This window comes from Cyprinus carpio, chromosome A7 (assembly GCF_018340385.1).
Source record: "Cyprinus carpio isolate SPL01 chromosome A7, ASM1834038v1, whole genome shotgun sequence".
NCBI classification, from domain to species: domain Eukaryota; kingdom Metazoa; phylum Chordata; class Actinopteri; order Cypriniformes; family Cyprinidae; genus Cyprinus; species Cyprinus carpio.
In genome coordinates this window covers 34,105,110-34,126,289 of record NC_056578.1, presented here as the reverse complement: position 1 = coordinate 34,126,289, position 21,180 = coordinate 34,105,110, and the positions used below count along the sequence as shown (strand labels likewise).

The 21,180-nt window shown below is 41.3% G+C and overlaps 1 protein-coding gene across 13 annotated transcripts in view; it reads right to left on the bottom strand.

The window, feature by feature from the left end:
* The window catches only part of LOC109111256 (ankyrin-2-like), a 151,187-nt gene that overhangs the window by 90,558 nt on the left and 39,449 nt on the right, over positions 1-21,180 (bottom strand). For 12 of the 13 annotated variants that reach the window (XM_042760908.1, XM_042760912.1, XM_042760910.1 and 9 more), the window contains exon 2: positions 3,699-3,800. The exons of the other annotated variant lie outside the window; for it this stretch is intronic. In XM_042760908.1, the coding sequence (XP_042616842.1) occupies positions 3,699-3,800 (102 nt within the window). The remainder of the gene's footprint in view (positions 1-3,698; positions 3,801-21,180) is intronic. 13 annotated transcript variants of the gene reach the window in all.

Genomic DNA, 21,180 nt, shown 5'->3' with positions numbered 1-21,180 from the left:
GCCCACTTCCCATAGTGGGGCAAGGGCGCCCTCCATGGCTTTCGTAAGGACATGGGGGGACAGGGAGAGCACGAAGGGGAGGACCTTGTATTACCATGCCTGACCCTCAAACGCACTGTCTGTGTCAAAGATGGATCAAGGCACGAAAGTACATGTCCTTCAGGTCAATTGCTGCAAACCAGTCTTGGGCTTGAATGCATTTGATAATACGTTTCTGCATCAACATCCTGAATGTGAGCTTGTAAAGTGCCTGATTCAAGACTCGCAGATCCAAGATTGGTCGAAGGCCACCGCTTTTCTTGGGTACGATGAAGTAAGGTCTGTAAAACCCCTTCCTCATTTCGGCTGGAAGGACAGGCTCGATTGCATCCTTCACCAAAACTTCATCATGCATGGCAGTAGTGTCTCGGACTGCCACCAAAGTCTCAAGAATGATGCTAAATTTGGGGGGGGGGGTGTCACCTGGCGAATTGAATCACGTAGCCGAGTCGAACCATCTGAATGAGCCAGCGGGACGGGTTGGATAGCACAAGCCACACTCTCGAACTTTGTACGAGTGGCACCAAAGGGACAGTGAACGTACCCGTGGTGGTACATCGATGAGGAGTTGTGCTGGGTGGCCAAGAAGGCATCGCGTTTTGAGTCATCACAGAAAAACTCCCCGTGTCCCCAGAGGGACTGGCCAGAGAAGTGTGGAGAGGCGTTTCGTCTCTGAACCACGATCTCTTGGCCACTGGCAATAGAGGGCATAGTGGGTGAAGCTGAGGAAGCTGTGTGTTGCTCACTGTCAACCAATGAGCCTTGCAACCCGGAGGAAAAGGAAACTGCTCTTTCTTTGACAATGTGGTTACCGCTGGCCATCACACCGAATGAAATGCTGGGACCGCCATAAGACAGCCCAGCAGAATCACTCAGCAACCGAACAGGACAAGCGTCTTTGGGGCGTGGCCCGGCAGAGAAGCTCTCACTTTCAGCCTCAAATCTCTCAGAGCACTAACCAGTGGTCTTCTGCTCGTGGCAGAGAAACCATGACGGGTAGTGACAGAGGGGTCTGCTTTTTTCCCTGTAAGAATGTAGAGACGCGATTGCAGCGTTGCCATGGTTATGCACTCGCAGTGCAGGAATGAACCATCCACGAACGCATCTTCAGCATGCTGAATGCCCAAACACGGAAGACAACGCTTGTGGCCCTTGTCAGAGGACAGGAAACGACTGCAACGAAGAGGATACAGACGAAAATAGCATTTTTAAAAAGACAAGAATCGTCCGTGATTTGCTTTTTTAGGAAATCTGCTATTTTAGTTGAAGCGCCCGGGGGAATTGCTGAAAGGGACATCGCTGTTTGTGCGGTACCACCAACCAGAACAGCTTCCCAACACAGAGTAGATTAATGGGTTTGTGGAGTATAACAGCTTTACATACAACCACTCGGCTCCAAAGCAAAAATCTAATAAGCGGATGTGCACAGTTGCCTTATATACCCGTGTGCACGGGGAGTGGCTCAGCGTGAAAAATCCAATAGCCAATTTCCATTGGCGTTTTCTCTTAAACTCAGAGTTGATTGGGCTCCCAAGTTAGACCCCTAATGTCATCACGACATAACTCATAGTGACCAACAGATAGGGAATTCATTTAATAGAGCCTGCCTTGGCCCAGGCCTGTACATCCTCTTACATTGCATGCAGTTGCTGACAAACAAACATGATGATGACTAACTCCACGATGTAGCCTATTAGAATGCAAAAAAATGCCCCTTGTGATTTTTCTGTCTTGTATTTCATATCATAGCATAAAGTTTAGAAATATCACACAAATAAGAATACTGTTTTTACCCGAATATCTGCACGACTGCAAATGTAATATTATATAAAACAGTTCACTGAACAAATTTATATTGTGTTTTAGACACAGTCTTGTCAGCATTATGTTTTTGCTCCTTTCCAACCAACACACAGCTGTTTTGTTACTGAATTAATCCCCATTTTTGAACAAATCGAGTGAGCTAATGATTCAGTGACCCATTCATTATGACAGTCAATTGCTTTGCTCTTGAATGAATCAGCTGTTGAACTAATTGGTTAAATAAATGACTGATGCTGCATTCCATTCTGAAGGGCTCATCCATTCAAATGGTGTTAGCGCAACTATAACGACTATAACAAAGTTCCCTTTGAAGTTGTCAGTTTTACCAGAATTCTAAAGCACCCCTTTAGAACCCCCAACAAAACCATTCAGGAGCTGACCCTGCTCCACATTTTGTTAGAAATACCAGTAGGAAAGCTATATATATATTTGACATAATATACAAAGATCTTATTGAGTATCTCCTATCTATTCAAAACAACTTACAAATTCGGAATACAACAAGTGATTCATCTTAAGGAGACAAAAACACAAGTGCTTAGCAATACGTGCTTAGAAGTTTTAAATATCTTACAGGATGGTACAAGCCAGAACAAGGAAAGATATAAGAAATAGTGAAAGCATTTTATTTTTATTTTTTTTAATTCAGCAGGATACAGTTCCCTTTCAGTCGATCACTTTCAATGTCACGTTGGCGAATGACAAATTGGGAATCTTGCCAGAGAGACCAATTTACTTTGAGTGTAAACTAAACGAGCCAATGCACATTGGCATGTGATGATTGCATCCATCTACAGCTGATCGAAACATGAGTATAAATAGTCAGCTGATGCACTGCATATAAGCTTTTTTACTTCGGAGCCGAGCGTTATCATCGTTCTGCTCCTGCCAAGCTTTGAGTGAACAGACGAGTTCAGTGCACTCTCTGGGAGTTTCTTGTGTTGGCGGAACAGCGCTACAGTGGTGGTTGTTTCTCCCGTGTCGAGTGACTACCCCCTGTACGGTATGTGTTTGCAGGTGGCTATTTCCCCTGTGCACTTCAGCATGCTAAAAGAGTCTTTTTCCCTAAATGAGCATTCACGGGTGGGCACGTCTTTTTAAAGACAATGTTGCATCTGTGCATACTCAACGCTGCATCTTTGTAAAGATGACGTTGCGTTTTGGTATAGATGCCGCTTCACCCATGCATTTCTGGATACAAAGATCTTATTGAGTATCTACTGGCACTTTTCCACTGCATGGTATGGCTCTGCTTGGCTCAGCATGGTACGGTGCAGCTCAGCTCAGTTTGCATTTCCACTGCAGTTTAGTACTGCTTCACAGTGGGCGGGATTATAGACATGTCGTTATAGTTGCGCTACCTCTACTGCCTCAACCTCTTGACAAATTTTTTTCATTCCACATCATCCCATCAAGCTCTCGCTGTATCTGCACCTCGGCTATCAATGAGAAGAATGTCTGCACTTCCTCAACAGATCACAAAACAGCCATTATTTTGTTGTTTAAAAAAAGGTGCACTCGTTTGAAACTGTTGCATTCGTTCAAAAATTTTTGACTTCGAACTTGGCTGTGATGATTTAATCTAGCGGGTCTGGTGTCACGTGTCGCACGTTCAATGACACAGGTAGTGACAATTCTCTCTGGCAAATCAGTGATCAGCAGGATTTACACATCACATTTTGGTAACAGTAGGGCTCGCTTGGAACCTCAGCCGAGGTGGTACTGAAAAAAGTAACACATACCAGGTACTGTACACAGTGGAATAACCCCCAAAGTGAGATGTGCGGTGCCGTACCATGCAGTGGAAAAGTGCCATATAAGAAAGAGACACCGACCTGATTACAAGTGCTGATGTCTACTCCGCCCTTCAAATACTCCAGAACCTTGTCCATATTTCCTGCTCTTGCTGCTCGAAGGAAACTGGTGTTGCTGTCCGACTAGAAAAAATAGGAAAATTACATAATTAGCACATGTTAAACTTTTTGTTTACATTTATTAATTTAGCAGATGCTTTTATTCAAAACAACTTACAAATTTGGAAATACAAGTGATTCATCTTAAGGAGACAAAAACACAAGTGCTTAGCAATACGTGCTTAGAAGTTTTAAATATCTTACAGGATGGTACAAGCCAGAACAAGGAAAGATATAAGAAATAGTGAAAGCATTTTATTTATTTTTTTTTTAATTCAGCAGGATACAGTTCCCTTTCAGTCGATCACTTTCAACGTCACGTTGGCGAACGACAAATTGGGAATCTTGCCAGAGAGACCAATCTACTTTGAGTGTAAACTAAACAAGCCAATGCACATTGGCATGTGATGATTGCATCCATCTACAGCTAATCGAAACATGAGTATAAATAGTCAGCTGATGTACTGCATATTAACTTTTTTACTTCGGAGCCGAGCGTTATCATCGTTCTGCTCCTGCCAAGCTTTGAGCGGACGGACGAGTTCAGCGCACTCTCTGGGAGTTTCTTGTGTTGGCAGAACAGCGCTACAGTGGTGGTTGTTTTTCCCGTGTCGAGTGACTACCCCCAGTATGTGTTTGCATGCGGCTATTTCCCCTGTGCACTTCAGCATGCTAAAAGAGTCTTTTTCCCTAAATGAGCATTCACGGGTGGGCACGTCTTTTTAAAGACAATGTTGCATCTGTGCCTACTCAACGCTGCATCTTTGTAAAGATGACGTTGCGTTTTGGTATAGATGCCGCTTCACCCATGCATTTCTGGATGCGGTCATTACCTGGCAGTGGGTGATGGTCATGATCGCTGCCTCATGTGCCTGGGCGTTAAGCACACTGAGGTTGTGATTGTGGATGAATCATGTTCTCATTGGGGAAGATGACCATCTCATAGTTGCGGGCCAGGCTCCATTATCTCAAAAGGGGTGGAGTTCCAGTGCCTCTGTCTCAATCTAGTTCTCTTCTTGGCAGTTGTGTCCTAATACCGCCTCCACCTGGTTGGGCAAACCATTCCTTCCTTCCTGGGCCTGTAAATACTCGTCTGGTCTGACTGGCAGTGCTTATGTGGCCTGTGGAGAGGCTGCCTCTGCCTTACACGCCATGGCATTACTGCAGATCCACCAGGCTCAGGCACTGAAGGACCTACATGAGGGTGTTCATGATCCAGAAGTTCTAATGGAACTCCAAACTGCAACTGATCTCACGCTCTGAGTGACGAAGGTCACAGCGAGTTCTCTGGGCCGCAGCAACTCAGCCTGCTTGTTGTCGAGGGCGTCCCCCTGCATCCTCCCCCACTCCCATGCCGCAGCAGCCTCCAGCTAAGCAGCACAGTGGAGCCAGTCGCAGGGCAGCTGGTGGTAAACGCGAGAGCTAGACCTGTGACAGGCAACAAAGAGATGGAGGGAGCCGCTCTTTGGAAGAGGGCTGGAGGAGGGCCAGGCGGAGAATCTTTTGTTTTGTTTTATCCCACCACTGACCTCACAGTCATTGGTGGCCTGAATTTCAACAAAAGAGCGGTTTCCTCTATCTCTGGGTCTCAAGAGGGCATGGAGAGTTGTGGATGGTCCAGTCCCGTTTTTCACACATCATCTTCTGTTGCCAGTGGGCAGCAGTGGGTGTTTCAAGAGCCATATCAAAGGCCCTACTCACAGACCCTTTACCCAACCATGGAACCAGGTAAGTGTTGCACACTCAGACCCCGCTTCAGTCAGCCCACAAGCTGCCCAAGCCGGGTCCCTGCATTCTACCTCGCTGCCCCACTGTGGATATGTCGGTGGTTCTGCTGGTCTCACTTGTATGGTATCTGGAAGCCTGGCTAGCATTGCCCAGCCTGTCTTGCTGGCTCCTTCGGACCATCAGACTCGGTTGTACGATTCAGTTCACCTGGCGTCCCTCCAAGTTCAGGGGCATCCACTTCACATCAGTAAAGTGAGCCGATGCCCCGTCTTGCGTGCGGAGATCGCAGTCCTGCTAGTGCCGGTCTCTCCAGCTGATATAAAGACAGGGTTTTACAGCCCCTACTTCATTGTACCCAAGAAAGGCGATCGTTATGACCGATCTTGGACCTGCGTGTTTTGAACCGGGCCCTTCACAGGCTACCATTCAAGATGTTAATGCAGAAACGCATCTTTGAGTGCATCTGTCCCTGAGATTGGTTTGCAGGAATCAACCTAAAGGACAAGTACTTTCATGTCTCAATCCTTCCACACCACAGACCCTTTCTGCGGTTCACGTTCGAAGGACGAGCATATCAGTACAAGGTCACACCGGCCTGCCGCCAAACCTTTACCCTGTGGTCAGACCTCACGTTTCTTCGAGCAGGAGTGCCCCAAGGACAGGTATTGAGGCATGCTGTGGTATACACAGATGCCTCCACCATCGGCTGGGATGCTGCATACAATGGAAAAGCAGTCTCAAAGGATGCTTACAAGGCAGGCACGTGCTGGTCTGTACGGACAACACTGAGACCGTTGTATGCATCAACTGACAAGGTGGTCTGTGCTCCCGTCATATGTTGCAACTCGTCCGTCATCTGAGGTCGCTTCCTGCCATTTTCATTCTGGGTCTGCTCAACCGTCCGACTGAATAGCTGTCATGAGCTGTGCTCCCTGGAGAATGGAGACTCCATTCTCAGACGGTCTAGCTGATTTGGAGACGTTTCGAAGTCGCTCAGGTAGACCTGTTTGCCTCTCCAGAAACCTCTCACTGCCAGCTGTTCTAATCTCTGACTAAGGGAACACTCTGCACTCTGCATACACCCTCAAACAAATGCAAACAAAGGCTGTGTTGATAGACAGGGGCTGAAGCCACCCCTCTTTTTCAGGAGGGTGCACTCAACTAGGTATAAGTCATTTGGGACAAGTCATATAATGTGCAGACTCCTCATGGTACAATGTAAATTACAATTAGACATTTCATAAACGAATGCCTATCATTTGAAAATCAAGGTTTGTATGTTTTGAATCATTTTATAAATTATAAACAATAAAATGTTAAATACCTGTCAAAATACAACTAAAATTTGCCAGCCTAACCATCATATAAGTCAACAAATATAAGACACCAGATCACTAGTTGGCTAGTTAAGCATAAAACATTCATTCAGAAAGTGCTTCTCTGCTTTAATCCATATACTGTGTGATGGATTTATGAATAATTCAGTATCCCATGACAAGTAAAGCTGGAAACATTCTCATCCCATCCCAGTAACCAAGGAGACTGGCAGTTCTGCCCTTCTCTGAAACCAAACAACAAATGCTGTTGTCTGTCAAGAAGAATAATTAATTTTAAATAATTTAAATAATTTCCCCACATTAGAAGCTGCATTCCCTGCAAAAAAGGCCAGTTTACATTAGCATGATCCAGCTAGTGTACCACTATGGCCTGGTCTCAAGCAAGTCTTAACTGGTGAAAATAGGTAACCAGCCGTAAGCATTTTGTATACATACACATTATATACTTTTTAAAATCTTATTAATTACTTATATAGCCCTGAATGGTTTAGCTCCTTACTACTTGAGAGAGCTCTTATAGTCCTTCACGTCCGCTGCGATCTCAAAACTATGGCCATTTGACAATACAATATCAAAATAAACTGAGGGCAGCAGATCATTTTCCTATTTAGCTCTGGAACAGGTTTCCTAATGTTATTTGGGATACAGACACACTCTATCAGTTTAAACTTTACTTCAGGACAGGTTTCAACACACTGACTGGAGTATGTTTGCTTCTCAGGCTGCCTGTGGCTCTCACACGGACATTGATATCTATACCTCCTCTGTACTGACTTACATCAACACCACCATTGACAGTGTTACATCAGAAAAACAGATAACAACATACCCTAATCAGAAGCCATGGATGAACAAGGAGGTGCGAATTCTGCTGAAAGCTCGCAACACTGCCTTCAGGACAGAAGACGCGCAGGCCTACAGTAAATCCAGGGCTAACCTGAAAAGGGGCATCAAAAAGGCCAAGTACTGCTACAAGCTGAAGGTAGAGGAACACTTTTACAACTCTGACCCCCGACGCATGTGGCAGGGCATCCAGGTCATCAGTGACTACAAGCCAAGCAACTCCACTCCAGCGGTCATGGACGTCTCCTTACTTAACAAGCTAAATGACTTTTATGCTCGCTTCAACAGCGACAGCAAGGAGACGGCCACCAAAATCACACACTCAGCAGACCACCAACCTCTCAAACTCACCTCCACAGATGTCCACACTGCATTGAGCCGGATCAACGCACACAAGGCTGCCGGCCCGGACGGCATTCCTGGACGTGTGCTTAGAGCATGTGCTCACCAACGCCTCTTCTTCCTCAGAACACTGAAGAAGAACCAGCTGTCTTCAGCCATAGTGGTGAACTTTTACCGGTGTGCGATCGAGAGCATCCTGACCAGCTGCATCACAGTCTGGGATGGGAAACTGCTCGGTGGCTGACCGCAAAGCACTGCAGAGGGTGGTGAAAACTGCCCAACGCATCACAGGGACACCACTTCCTGCTATTGAGGACATCCAGAGGAAACGCTGTCTACTTCTAGCTCGCAGCATTCTTAATGAGTACTTTCAGACTGACCATGGACTGTTTAACCTCCTGCCCTCCGGGAGGCGCTTCAGGAGCCTCTGGACAAGGACCAGCAGATCCAGGAACAGCTTTTTCCCTACAGCTGTCTCCTTGCTGACACTCTGCCCTCTGACACCCCCCACACCATACACACAGACTCCTCCCCCACTTAATCACTACATCTGACTGATTTATTTATTATTTATTTATTTACAACAAGCAAAAACAGCAAACTGGCTATTACTTGCACTACTGTCTGTTCATCCAGGAACACTGAATAACCCACTTTGCACACTGAAATATTTTCTATGCACTTTACTTCCATTGCAATAGTGTAAATTGTTCATATGTTCATAGTTCTGCCTATAGTGTACATACACTTCACATATTTCATCTGTATAGTATGTTCATAGTACACCTATCTGTATATCATGCTGATAGTATTTAAAATCTGTAAATTTTGTCCATAATACTTATCTGTATAGTTATTGTACATATTGTAGACCTTGTATATTCTGTACTTACTGCTTATTGCACTTCTGGTTAGATGCTAACTGCATTTCGTTGCCTTGTACCTTACATGTGCAGTGACAATAAAGTTGAATCTAATCTAATCTAATCTAAATCTAGTTTAAAGACCCATCTCTTTAACCTACAGTAACTTACACATAACACACTATCACATTTCTATAATTCAAATTCTTTAAAGGACTGCATTAAATAGGTAAACCGGAACTGGGAACACTTCCCATAACACTCAATGTACTTGCTATATCGTAAGAAGAATGACATCTCCACTAATATGAGCCTGTTACATTCTTATTCCAAGGTCACTGTAACCACCCAGATCCAGTCTGTATCCAGATCAGATGGTCACTGCAGTCACCTGGATCCAGTCCGTATCCAGTCCAGAAGGTGGATGGGCACCTAGAGATGACCACTACAGCCCTGTATGCCAGCGGAGGCCATGTCAACTTGATGAGCCCCAGAGACAGATCCCCTGTGAAGACCTCATGACCTCCATGGCCATTGACACAAGACCGCGCAAACCAATATTGTCGACTTGATTGCACCTATACTATTTGAGCTAAACTAAGCTGGACAATGACACCACTGAATCAATGATGAACTGACTTTAACTGAAAAATTTAGTGTTTGCTATTGTCCTCTTGCATTATCGACACTTTTTTCTTGTTTAATACTGTAAAGCTGCTTTGACGCAATCTGTATTGTATAAAGTGTATTAAAATAAAGGTGACGTCACTTGACTTGACCAGCCTGATCTGTCTGGTGACACAAGTGAACTGAATAGTTTCATAGTTCCAAAACCTATTGATCTAGAAATAACTATATTGGGCCACTTCATCTGCATCACACTCAGTAAGACTTAAATATCTGCTAGTGAAATGTGTCTTGACAGAAGTATGGAGACATGCACAATTATGTACCAAAAACAGCATGCATAATTAAATGTTATATTTATGTAAAAGATTGAAGAAAATAAATTGCTGTTTTTAGCACAACACACTGTAAACTATGCACTTTCAGAATAAACACATTCATACAACATATAAAAAGAAACAAATGAGCATCCACTGAAATGGCAACTCAAAATCCAACCCAGAGTCAACAAAAACACAGCTGTACTTTGAGTAAGCATCTCTGTAATTAGTGTTTATTATTCACAATTGCATTCTTATTTAAGGTGCACCCTCTCAGTTTCAGTTTGTCAGATCACTATCTGATTTACTGTGTGTTTCCCTGCCTGTGTCTTGTTTTTGTGAGCTACCATTAAAAGGTTTTGTTTGGAATTCTTCTTCTTGGTCGTCTTCAATCTGTTTGCACACATGCAGGTGTGACAGCCTGCTTGTATGCCATCCACCAATAATTATGCTTCTTTGGGAGATTCTACTTGGATTGTATCTACTTTCCCAGGTTTGAGCTACCATGTGGCATCCCAGCTAGAGACATTGGGTTTGGCCTTTGCTTTATAGATTTACAATGATTGTATAAGCCAGTGGCAAAAATCTGATCAGCTGTTTGCTTTTTTCAGCTGCCACAACAGGGGTATTGCTGCTATAAAACAAAGGACATTGCATTGGGTTAAACAAGCAATTTCTCTTGTTTACGGGGTATGTGGGTTAACTACGTACACTTGTCAGTTTTTTTTTTTTTTTATTATTATATAAGGACTTGAATTCTGGTTTCCAGGTTTTATCTGTTTGAACAAGCATCAGTTTATATTATTAGATTAGTCTGTGCATATGTTTGTGGACTGATAAACTGGTGCACACTTGGTATGATACTGTGGTAGAGTATCCCAATAGCATCAACTCCTGATGCAGCATCAAGTGAACCATTGAAATAAAATGTCTTGGTAACATATGTAATCCTAGTTCCCTGAGTAGGGAACAAGATGCTGCGCAGCTCTGCCATACTTTGTTATTACTGCTACAATTCCATTGTAGAAAAATCTAAGTATGGACCTCAAATGTAGCTAAACAAAATCAATTTTAACCTAAAATTTTTGCATTTGGTAGAGTAAAAGCATCAAAATGGCATTATGTGAAGCTTTCTGCTGGAATTCTGTGGGTGTAGAGTCTGTGCAGACTACTCACCCACAAGATTAAAACATTAACACTACAGCTACTGCTTTGTATCTCTGTCTGGCTCATTCTCATCACCACCCCCCTCAAAACTTCATAAACTAGAAAGGTGGTACAGCAGATCCAACAATAGCTGTTTATCAGTTCAATCTCCGCACAACATGCAGTCTATGTGCAACAGAGATTTATACAACATTTGTGGCCTCAGTTAGCCAATAGCTGTATTTGACTCCACAAAATACTTAGCATACTTATCTACTTTAACTTGACATCATAATTTTGATCCCCATCACATTCATATAAAGGTCATTCCAGGATTATAGCTGCCATAGAAACAGCCTTTTTAAAACCTTACAACACAAAGAACAAAAATCCATGTAGTCTTATAAGTAGACTCAGATACTGCAGATGAGTTGTGTACAGTGTTGATAACTTTATTCAAAAACTGACATGAGTGCCAAAACAAAGTAGTCAATAGTTTTATCAATGAGATTTATTTTCACATTTGACTAATTGCTTAACTACGTACTTTACCTGTGCAACACTTTGTACTTGTCGGCTTAAGTAGGATTAAACCATGTAAAATTGGGCCTCATAAGCTGCTGAAGTTTTGCTGCATGTCAAGAAGAATCTCATGATAAGACTGTATCAAAGGCATGAAAATATCATGGCAAACTAGGTTTGATATAGGTTACCTTAATCTTCATTGATTTGTCAATCATGTAATACCTGCAACTAAACTTTCAGGGAAACATCACATTCAGCTTTGTAGAAAAATGTACAATGAACATCAAGGTGCTAATTCTGCACTTCTAAAGATCCAGATTTACCAACAAAATTCATGTCTGCTCAATAATAGAATAAAAACACTTTGCAAAAAGCTCCCTCGCCGAAACGACGTATGAGACAGGTACCTAAGCAAATATGTATACATAAATATTAAATCTTACCAGGAAGTACATGCTTTCACTTTGACCTGATTTATTGTTTGCAAGCATATCATCTTGTGAAGGATTTTCGACTCTATGTGCCTTATGCATTGCTGCATTGCCCATGGTGGATATACAAGGATGTATAGAGAAATTCAGAAACAATCAAATAAGATTATTCCTTTGGGTTCCCATTTCTGAGCCAACCAGAGAAGCACCACACTGTCCTACCAGTTTATCTATCACTTTCTTAGGCAGACAACTGGTCCCTTCCATTTCCAGTGGAGCTCTACCGCAGCTAACCACTGGGTGCTAATGCTTCTCCTTCAATGCTAATTTGAGCCCTGGCTATTTTTACACCCCCAAACCCAGCAATGCATGTCAGTGGTCCCTTACCAAAAAGTAGTATACTTAAGGTTTATTGTATTAAGTATACTTAAATAAAGTTCAAGTATATTTTAAAGTATACTTAATGTCGCAAGTATACAAATATCAGTGTTCAAGTAGTAGACTTGTAAGTGTACTGTTTCAATACTCCTTGGGAATATATTGGCCCACTTTCTAGTATATAAAAGTAAACTTTTAAGTATACTTTAAGTATAACAGTAGCAAACTTTAAGTACACAACTAGTTTACCTCTATGTTTGTAGTTTGTACTCCAATTATACTAAAAGTGAACTTATAAGTATACTGACAGTTTACTAATTAAATACTTCGTAAACTGAAGTATAGTCTCAGTAAACTACTAGTTTAGTAGAATTATACTGCAAGTATACTCTTAAGTTTTATTTAAGTGAACTTTACATCATACTTTAAGTATACAACTATGTCCCTATTTAGGTTTTAATTTGTATATATTTTGTTATATGAATATCTGAACATACAAAACATCGAAAGAAAGAACAGGGTATCTGGTTGTAAACAAAAACATTTAATTCTAGCATTGCATTCTTTTTTTAAACACTTTAATGTGGGTAAGTTTCATAAAAAAAATAAAGAAATAACATTTTGAACAAAAAGCTGAAAAAAGACTATGAATTGAATTCAGAATGATAATAAAAATGTAGATGGAGTCGATCAACTCCCCAAAGCTTGACTGTAATTATTACCTCTATATCGGTCAACATTTTGTTCCATAACGTTACAGTTTTGATGCTATTTCATGTCAGATGATTGTGTTATATTAAATGTTTTAGTGTCTGTTGTTTCTTTTTCTTCTTCACTTGTGTTTTTTTGAAAATTCTTTACAGAAGATGTGTACTAGTGCCCTCTACCGTATAACAATGAAAACATGGATTCTAGGAGCACAGGTATAGTTCAAATATATTTCGACTTTTTTTAAGTATAAGTCAAGTATACTTAGACGTCATTTTAAGTATATTTCTGAGAAGTACATAAAGCTCATTTCTGAGAAGTACATAAAAAGTAAACTAAAAGCATACTTTCTTATTCTTAGTTTAAAAGAAGTACTGTATACTGGGATGTGGGATGTGGGAACAGGGAGGATGACATGGTCAAAACAAGGAGGTAAGGTGGGCTCTTCTCTACAACCAATGCGCCAATGGCCACCAAGGATCATGTTAACAGAAGTGGCTCTATCCACTGAGCATTAAACAAATATACCGATTTGAGTTTGCATAATGTCAGAGGTGTGGGTGGGAGGTAAAGAACATTCAAGGTTATTTGCTCACATTACTGTAAGTTACTCAGTATTACTTGTTTATGCAACTTTTGTAACAAACAAAAAAAATCACACTTACATATTGTATGTGCTTGTATATATCCGTTTATATACTTACATATGTGTGTATTGATTAATTTATTGATTTAACCTTCATGATCAATGATACAATTCATTTGTCATTACTTTTCTTGTCCTTTGAGTTGCCATTTCTTGGTGTGTGTGTGTGTGTGTATGTGTGTGTGTGTGTGTGTGTGTGTGTGTGTGCGTGCGCGTGCGTGCGTGTGTGTGTTTGGAACTTGTGAATGTTTAACACAGAAGCAGAAGCTCTTGTTCTTCTTTGAGCTGACATTTAATGAGCTCAACAAAAGATTCTCTTCTACATAAGACACCAGCTGTTTTAGATAAAATGTTTCCCATTCAATGACATATTTTAGCATGAAGCCAATTCAACAAAGAGCCCATTTGAAGGTCCATCCACTTCAGTTAACCACAAACCACATTAGTGTAAAGAGACATTGTTTTTCAGATTGTCATCATCACACATACACTACATAAAAATTTCATTCTGCTCCCTACATCAAGCTATTGTATGGTTTCAGGAAACATTCCTCTTAAGAAACTTTACTGTAATGTGTGTGTTGCTTTAAGAAAAGGTGATTAGGTGGTTGTTCCGGGAAGTAGTTGGGCACATGAGGAGTTCACGGCTGGAGACAAGAATAAAAGGGTTCTGTTGTTCTGTTAAGACAAGTGTTTTCATTAAAAAACCATTAAAAAAAAGTGCTTGACGAGCACACGGCCTCGGAAGAATGGCAAAATTCAACCCCCCGCAGTGTTTTCCATTTGATCGTCCGAATGAATGGGCTGACTGGAAACAACGTTTTCAGCGCTTTCGGAGTGCTATTAAATTGGATAAAGAAGATGGGGAAGTCCAGGTCAGTTCATTGATCTATGCCATGGGAAATGAAGCCGAACACATATTTAAATCATTCACCTTTATTGAGGAGGATGACAAGAAGAAATTTGACGTTGTGTTAAGAAAATACGACGAGTATTTCTTCCCTAAACGAACCGTGATCCAAGAGCGAGCCTGCTTTTATCAAAGAGCGCAGCGCCCTGGTGAAAAGGATGAAACCTTTATTAGAACTCTCTATGATTTATCGGAACACTGTGACTTTGGTGAACATAGAGATGAAATCATCCGGGATCTGATAGTCGTGGGCATACTTGATAAAGAACTGTCGTGCGCTGCAACACAAGAGATCGCAGAAGGAAGAGCAGCAGACAGAGGGAAACAGAAATGGAAACCTAAAAGGAAAAACGACAAAGAGCAAGGAGAACCAAAATGTGGTATATGTGGAAAAATCAAACACAGACGACAAGAAAACTGCCCAGCAATAAAATTGACATGCAACAAATGTAAAAAAGTGGGACACTGGGAAAGAATGTGTCACAGCAGGTCAGTCAGAGAAGTGACAGAGACCGTTACACAAACACAATATTTCCTGGGTGCTGTTACAAATTCACAAAGAAATAATGAGCAGTGGTCCGTGAAAATTTCAATTGGAAAGACACCAGTTAAATTTAAAATTGACACTGGTGTAGATGCAAACATCATGTGTGAAGAAACGTTCAGCATGCTTAATCCAAAAAGAATGTTGGAGCAGACAAATGTGACACTGTGCAGTCCTGGAGGTCAACTAGAGTGCATGGGGAAATTTCAAGCCAGTAACACATATAAAGGAAGTGTGTACACATTCCCAGTGTATGTCATCCATGGACAAAATGTGAACAATTTGCTAAGCAGATCCACTGCATCCTCAATGGGTCTGGTGAAGCGAATTGAGGAAGTTCACAATGCATTTGGTGAGCATGGAACCTTTAAAACAGAACCCGTTAAAATCCAGCTTAAGGAAAATGTTCAGCCATATGCGGTACACACAGCACGCAGAGTTCCATTACCTCTTATACAAAAAGTAAAAGAGGAGTTGTGGCGCATGGAAGAAAATGGGGTCATAGTAGCCAGTAACAGACCATACAGACTGGTGCGCACCTATGGTGCCAGTACCAAAACCAAATGGAAAGGTATGAATCTGTGTGGATCTGAAAAAATTGAATGAAGCCGTTGAAAGGGAAAGATATGTTCTGCCAACCGCAGAGGAGATAATCACAAAACTTAGTGGTGCAACAGTTTTCTGATCTTAGGATGCTGCCTCTGGGTTTTGGCAGATACCATTACACCCAGAAAGCAGCAAATTGACCACATTCATAACACCATTCGAAAGGTACTCCTTTAAACGTCTTCCTTTTGGCATTTCAAGCGCCCCAGAAATATTTCAGTGGAAGATGGCAGAAACTCTCCTAGGGCTTGAAGGAGTATCTGTGTATATGGATGATATAATGGTGTATGGAGACACCATGGTACAGCATGACCAATGGCTTACCAAAGTATTGGAGAGAACTGAAACAGCTGGCTTAAAGCTAAACCGTGAAAAGTGTCTGCTGAGACAGCAACAACTTCCCTTCCTTGGTCACTTGATCGACAAATCAGGTGTGAGACCTGATCCTGAGAAAGTCAGAGCAATCCGTGAGCTCTCACCGCCACACAATGTTCAGGAACTAAAATGTGTATTTGGAATGTTTAATTATCTGGGCAAGTACATTCCAAATCTGTCGACAGAAGGCAAACCACTATATGAACTTTTGAGGTCAACAGCAGTATGGACTTGGGCCTATCCTCAGGAAGCAGCATTCCAGCACATAAAAGACATCCTTTCCACTTCTCCAGTTTTGCCATTCTACAGTGTGTCTCTACCCACTGCTGTTTCAGCTGACGCTAGCAGTTACGGCATAGGTGGTGTATTACTAAAGCTGCATGATGAAAACTGGAAACCGGTGGTGTATTGCTCACGCAGTTTGTCTGAGGCTGAGACCAGATACGCCCAGATTGAGAAAGAATGTCTGGCGGGCGTCTGGGCTTGTGAAAAATTCGAAAAGTACCTGATTGGGCTTAAAAACTTCAAATTAGTGACAGATCACAAACCATTAGTACCTCTTATGAATAAGAAGGATTTGGACAATGTTCCGCTGCGATGTCAGAGACAACTTATGAGGCTGATGAGATTTAAACTGACCACTGAATATGCTCCAGGGAAAACTTTGTTGGTGGTTGATGCACTATCACGGAGTCTGTTATCATATAAGGAAAACGATCTCAACACACACTCTGATGTGGGGTGTTACATTGCTGCTGTTGCTGAAGGCCTGTCCACAAGCCCTCCAAAACTTGAAGCCATTAAGGCTGCTACAATGGCCGACAACAACTTGCAAATTGTTCAGAAGTATATCCAGTCAGGATGGCCAGATTATGTAGACAACATTTCAGTGGCAGTTCGACAGTTTTTCCCTTTCAAGAATGAACTGTCTGAGCACAACGAAATACTGACAAGAGGAAGCCGTATGTTAATTCCAGATGTCTTGAGAGCCAATATTCTAAACAGAATACATGATGGGCACCAAGGTCTGACAAAGTGTAGGGAGCGGGCCAGTACATCTGTGTGGTGGCCGGGCATTTCATCTGAAATCAAACAAAAGGTTCAGTCCTGCAGATATGCCTATAGATGAAACAGACACAGCAAAAGGAGCACCTCATCTCAACACCCCTTCCAGACAGGCCTTGGAAAAGGCTAGCTATTTATCTGTGTGAGCAAGCACACTTATCTGGTTGTGTCTGACTATTTCTCTTGATTTCTTGAGATTCTTCACATGCCAACAACTACCACCTCAGAAGTAGTGTTAAAACTGAAAGCACTATTTGCCAGGTTTGGCTGCCCTGACGAAATAGTTTCAGACAACGTTCGGCAGGTTGTGAGCAGTGAGTTCCAGGAATTTGCAAAAGAATTCGACTTTCTGCACATCACATCTAGTCCACACCATGCTCAAGGAAATGTACATGCAGAGATGGCAGTGCAGATTGCAAAGAAAATTTTGCAACAGAAAGATCCTCTTCTGGCTCTGATGAGCTACAGGGCAACACCTTGCATCTCTACAGGTGTTAGCCCGGCTGAACTACTTATGGGCAGAAAGATTAAAACGACACTTCCAATGCTTGAGACAAATCTTCAGTCTCGGTGGCCAAATCTGAAAGATGTAAAGAGAAAAGATTCCATGGAAAAGCAAAAGCAAGCTTTCTACTTTAGTCGTCACCATGGAGCTAAACCCTTACCATTGCTGAGGACTGGTGATGCTGTACTCACTAAGTTAGACCATCAAAAGTCCTGGGAAACAGCTGCTGTGGTCACAGGCATGAGTACAACTCCTCGATCTTTCACTATTGAGACACATCAAGGGACAACTCTGCGGCGTAACCGTCGTCACTTGCAGCTCATCCCTGATTCAGCTGGAGGAACTCAAACTCTGCTCCAAAAAGAACAATCATATGAACAGCAGCCTGAGTCTACTTTGAACACTGGGAAAACTTTGTCTCATGCCCCAAACACAAAAACTGGACTGCTGATGACTTGATCTGGCAGAAAAATAAACCAGTGAATAGATTAGATTTGTGGAAAAAAAAATGGAGTAATATATGCTAGTCATATTTTGTTTAATAGAGGTTATAAACAATTTCATTCAATGTGGTTGGAATAAGCAAAATTAGAAAATAAGTTTTGTTTTGTTTAATGATGTTGAAAATTTCATAATACTAACAAGAAATATTTAAGGCTGTTCAGAAGAAAAAAAAACTGAAAAGGGGAGATGTAATGTGTGTGTGTTGCTTTAAGAAAAGGTGATTACGTGGTTGTTCCGGGAAGTAGTTGGGCACATGAGGAGTTCACGGTTGGAGAAGAGAATAAAAGGGTTCTGTTGTTCTGTTAAGACCAGTGTTTTCATTAAAAACCTTTACATTTACTATCTGATTACTGTCTTTACTTTCTTATTCTTTGGCAATTAAATAATCTATTAAGAAGACTTAAATCTTGGTATTTAAGTAGTGATTTGCTCTAATATACATAAAAAAAGATTACACAGATTAAATTTCCCATGCAAACTACCAATTACAGAAAGTCGATATCATGCACTATGCCTCTTCACTAAGCAAACATCATATTCCTGTACTGAGAGAGTATTTTATTTCAGTTTTCCTCTTGCTGTATCCAAATTAGAGGACATAATCTTTTGGTCTGGACAGACAACAAACTCCTTTAATTTGTAGTAAACAATATGGCCGGGGAGAGTGCGGTGGAGCAAAAGAGCTACTCACTCCTACGGTGGGGAACATGACCACTTTATGCACTTGACAGAAACAGGCAGAATTCTTAATCACGTACATAAATTTACCATAACAAATTAAACTCAACTCGCATTTCATTTTCTTCCAAAAATAATCTGGGTGTGTTTGTCCATACAGAACTCATTGCTGCAGTACTGGGGTGTTGTGGGTGGCTGTGAAGTGTTTCTGTGAGGTTGCTTAGATGTTCTTATTTAATGTGTTTCTGTGTTGTTGCTTGGCTAGTTTTGGGTGGTTGTCTTTAAGGTCTATTTAATAACCTTAATAGCACTGGCATCATTTAGAGACATAACGGTTGTTTAAAATGTCACAACCACATCACTGGTAGAAATAATGGCAGTAATTCTCCCTATAACACACACACACACACAATCAAACAAATAAAGTGTATGGGGCTATTTATCCATAGCAACTCAGACATCTGCACTGCAACACATTTTAAAACACTAAACCAATGAATGCCCTTGATGTTGCTACAAAGCAGAAAGCCTGAATTGATGATGCACATTATTATGTCTGGACAAAGATAAATTAATATTCTAATCTCCTCTACAATGTTATGTAGGTCAGTCATTTTGCTTATGTTTCAAGCAGTACTATTTAACATACAAACCCGATTCCAAAAAAGTTGGGACACTGTACAAATTGTGAATAAAAACAGAATGCAATGATGTGGAAGTTTCAAATTTCAATATTTTCTTCAGAATACAACATAGATGACATATCAAATGTTTAAACTGAGAAAATGTATAATTTTAAGGGAAAAATAAGTTAATTTTAAATTTCATGGCATCAACACATCTCAAAAAAGTTTGGGACAAGGCCATGTTTACCACTGTGTGGCATCCCATCTTCTTTTTATAACAGTCTGCAAACGTCTGGGGACTGAGGAGACAAGTTGCTCAAGTTTAGGAATAAGAATGTTGTCCCATTCTTGTCTAATACAGGCTTCTAGTTGCTCAACTGGCTTAGGTCTTCTTTGTTGTATCTTCCTCTTTATGATGCGCCAAATGTTTTCTTTGGGTGAAAGATCTGGACTGCAGGTTGGCCATTTCAGTACCCGGATCCTTCTTCTACACAGCCATGATGTTGTAATTGATGCAGTATGTGGTCTGGCATTGTCATGTTGGAAAATGCAAGGTCTTCCCTGAAAGAGACGACGTCTGGGTGGGAGCATATGTTGTTCTAGAACTTGGATATACCTTTCAGCATTGATGGTGCCTTTCCAGATGTGTAAGCTACCCATGCCACACGCACTCATGCAACCCCATACCATCAGAGATGCAGACTTCTGAACTGAGCGCTGATAATAACTTGGGTTGTCCTTGTCCTCTTTAGTCCGGATGACATGGCGTCCCAGTTTTCCAAAAAAACTTAAAATTTTGATTCGTCTGACCACAGAACATTTTTCCACTTTGCCACAGTCCATTTTAAATGAGCCTTGGCCCAGAGAAAAATGCCTGCGCTTCTGGATCATGTTTAGATATGGCTTCTTTTTTGACCAACAGAGTTTTAGCCAGCAACGGGGAATGGCACGGTGGATTGTGTTCACCGACAATGTTTTCTGGAAGTATTCCTGAGCCCATGTTGTGATTTCCATTACAGTAGCATTCCTGTATGTGATGCAGTGCTGTCTAAGGGCCCGAAGATCACGGCATCCAGTATGGTTTTCAGGCCTTGACCCTTACGCACAGAGATTGTTCCAGATTCTCTGAATCTTTGGATGATATTATGCACTGTAGATGATGATAACTTCAAACTCTTTGCAATTTTTCTCTGAGAAACTCCTTTCTGATATTGCTCCACTATTTTTTGCCGCAGCATTGGGGGAACTGGTGATCCTCTGTCCATCTTGACTTCTGAGAGACACTGCCACTCTGAAAGGCTCTTTTTATACCCAATCATGTTGCCAATTGACCTAATAAATTCCAAATTGCTCCTCCAGCTGTTCCTTATATGTACATTTAACTTTTCCGGCCTCTTATTGCTAACTGTCCCAACTTTTTTGGAATGTGTAGCTCTCATGAAATTCAAAATGAGCCAATATTTGGCATGACATTTCAAAATGTCTCACTTTCAACATTTGATATGTTATCTATATTCTATTGTGAATAAAATATAAGTTTATGAGATTTGTAAATTATTCCATTCCTTTTTTACTCACAATTTGTACAGTGTCCCAACTTTTTTGGAATCGGGTTTGTAAATAGTGTCACATTTTTAAACATGAAAGAATAAAGTTTTAGAAAATATAAAAAAATATATATAAAAAAGTTTTTATAA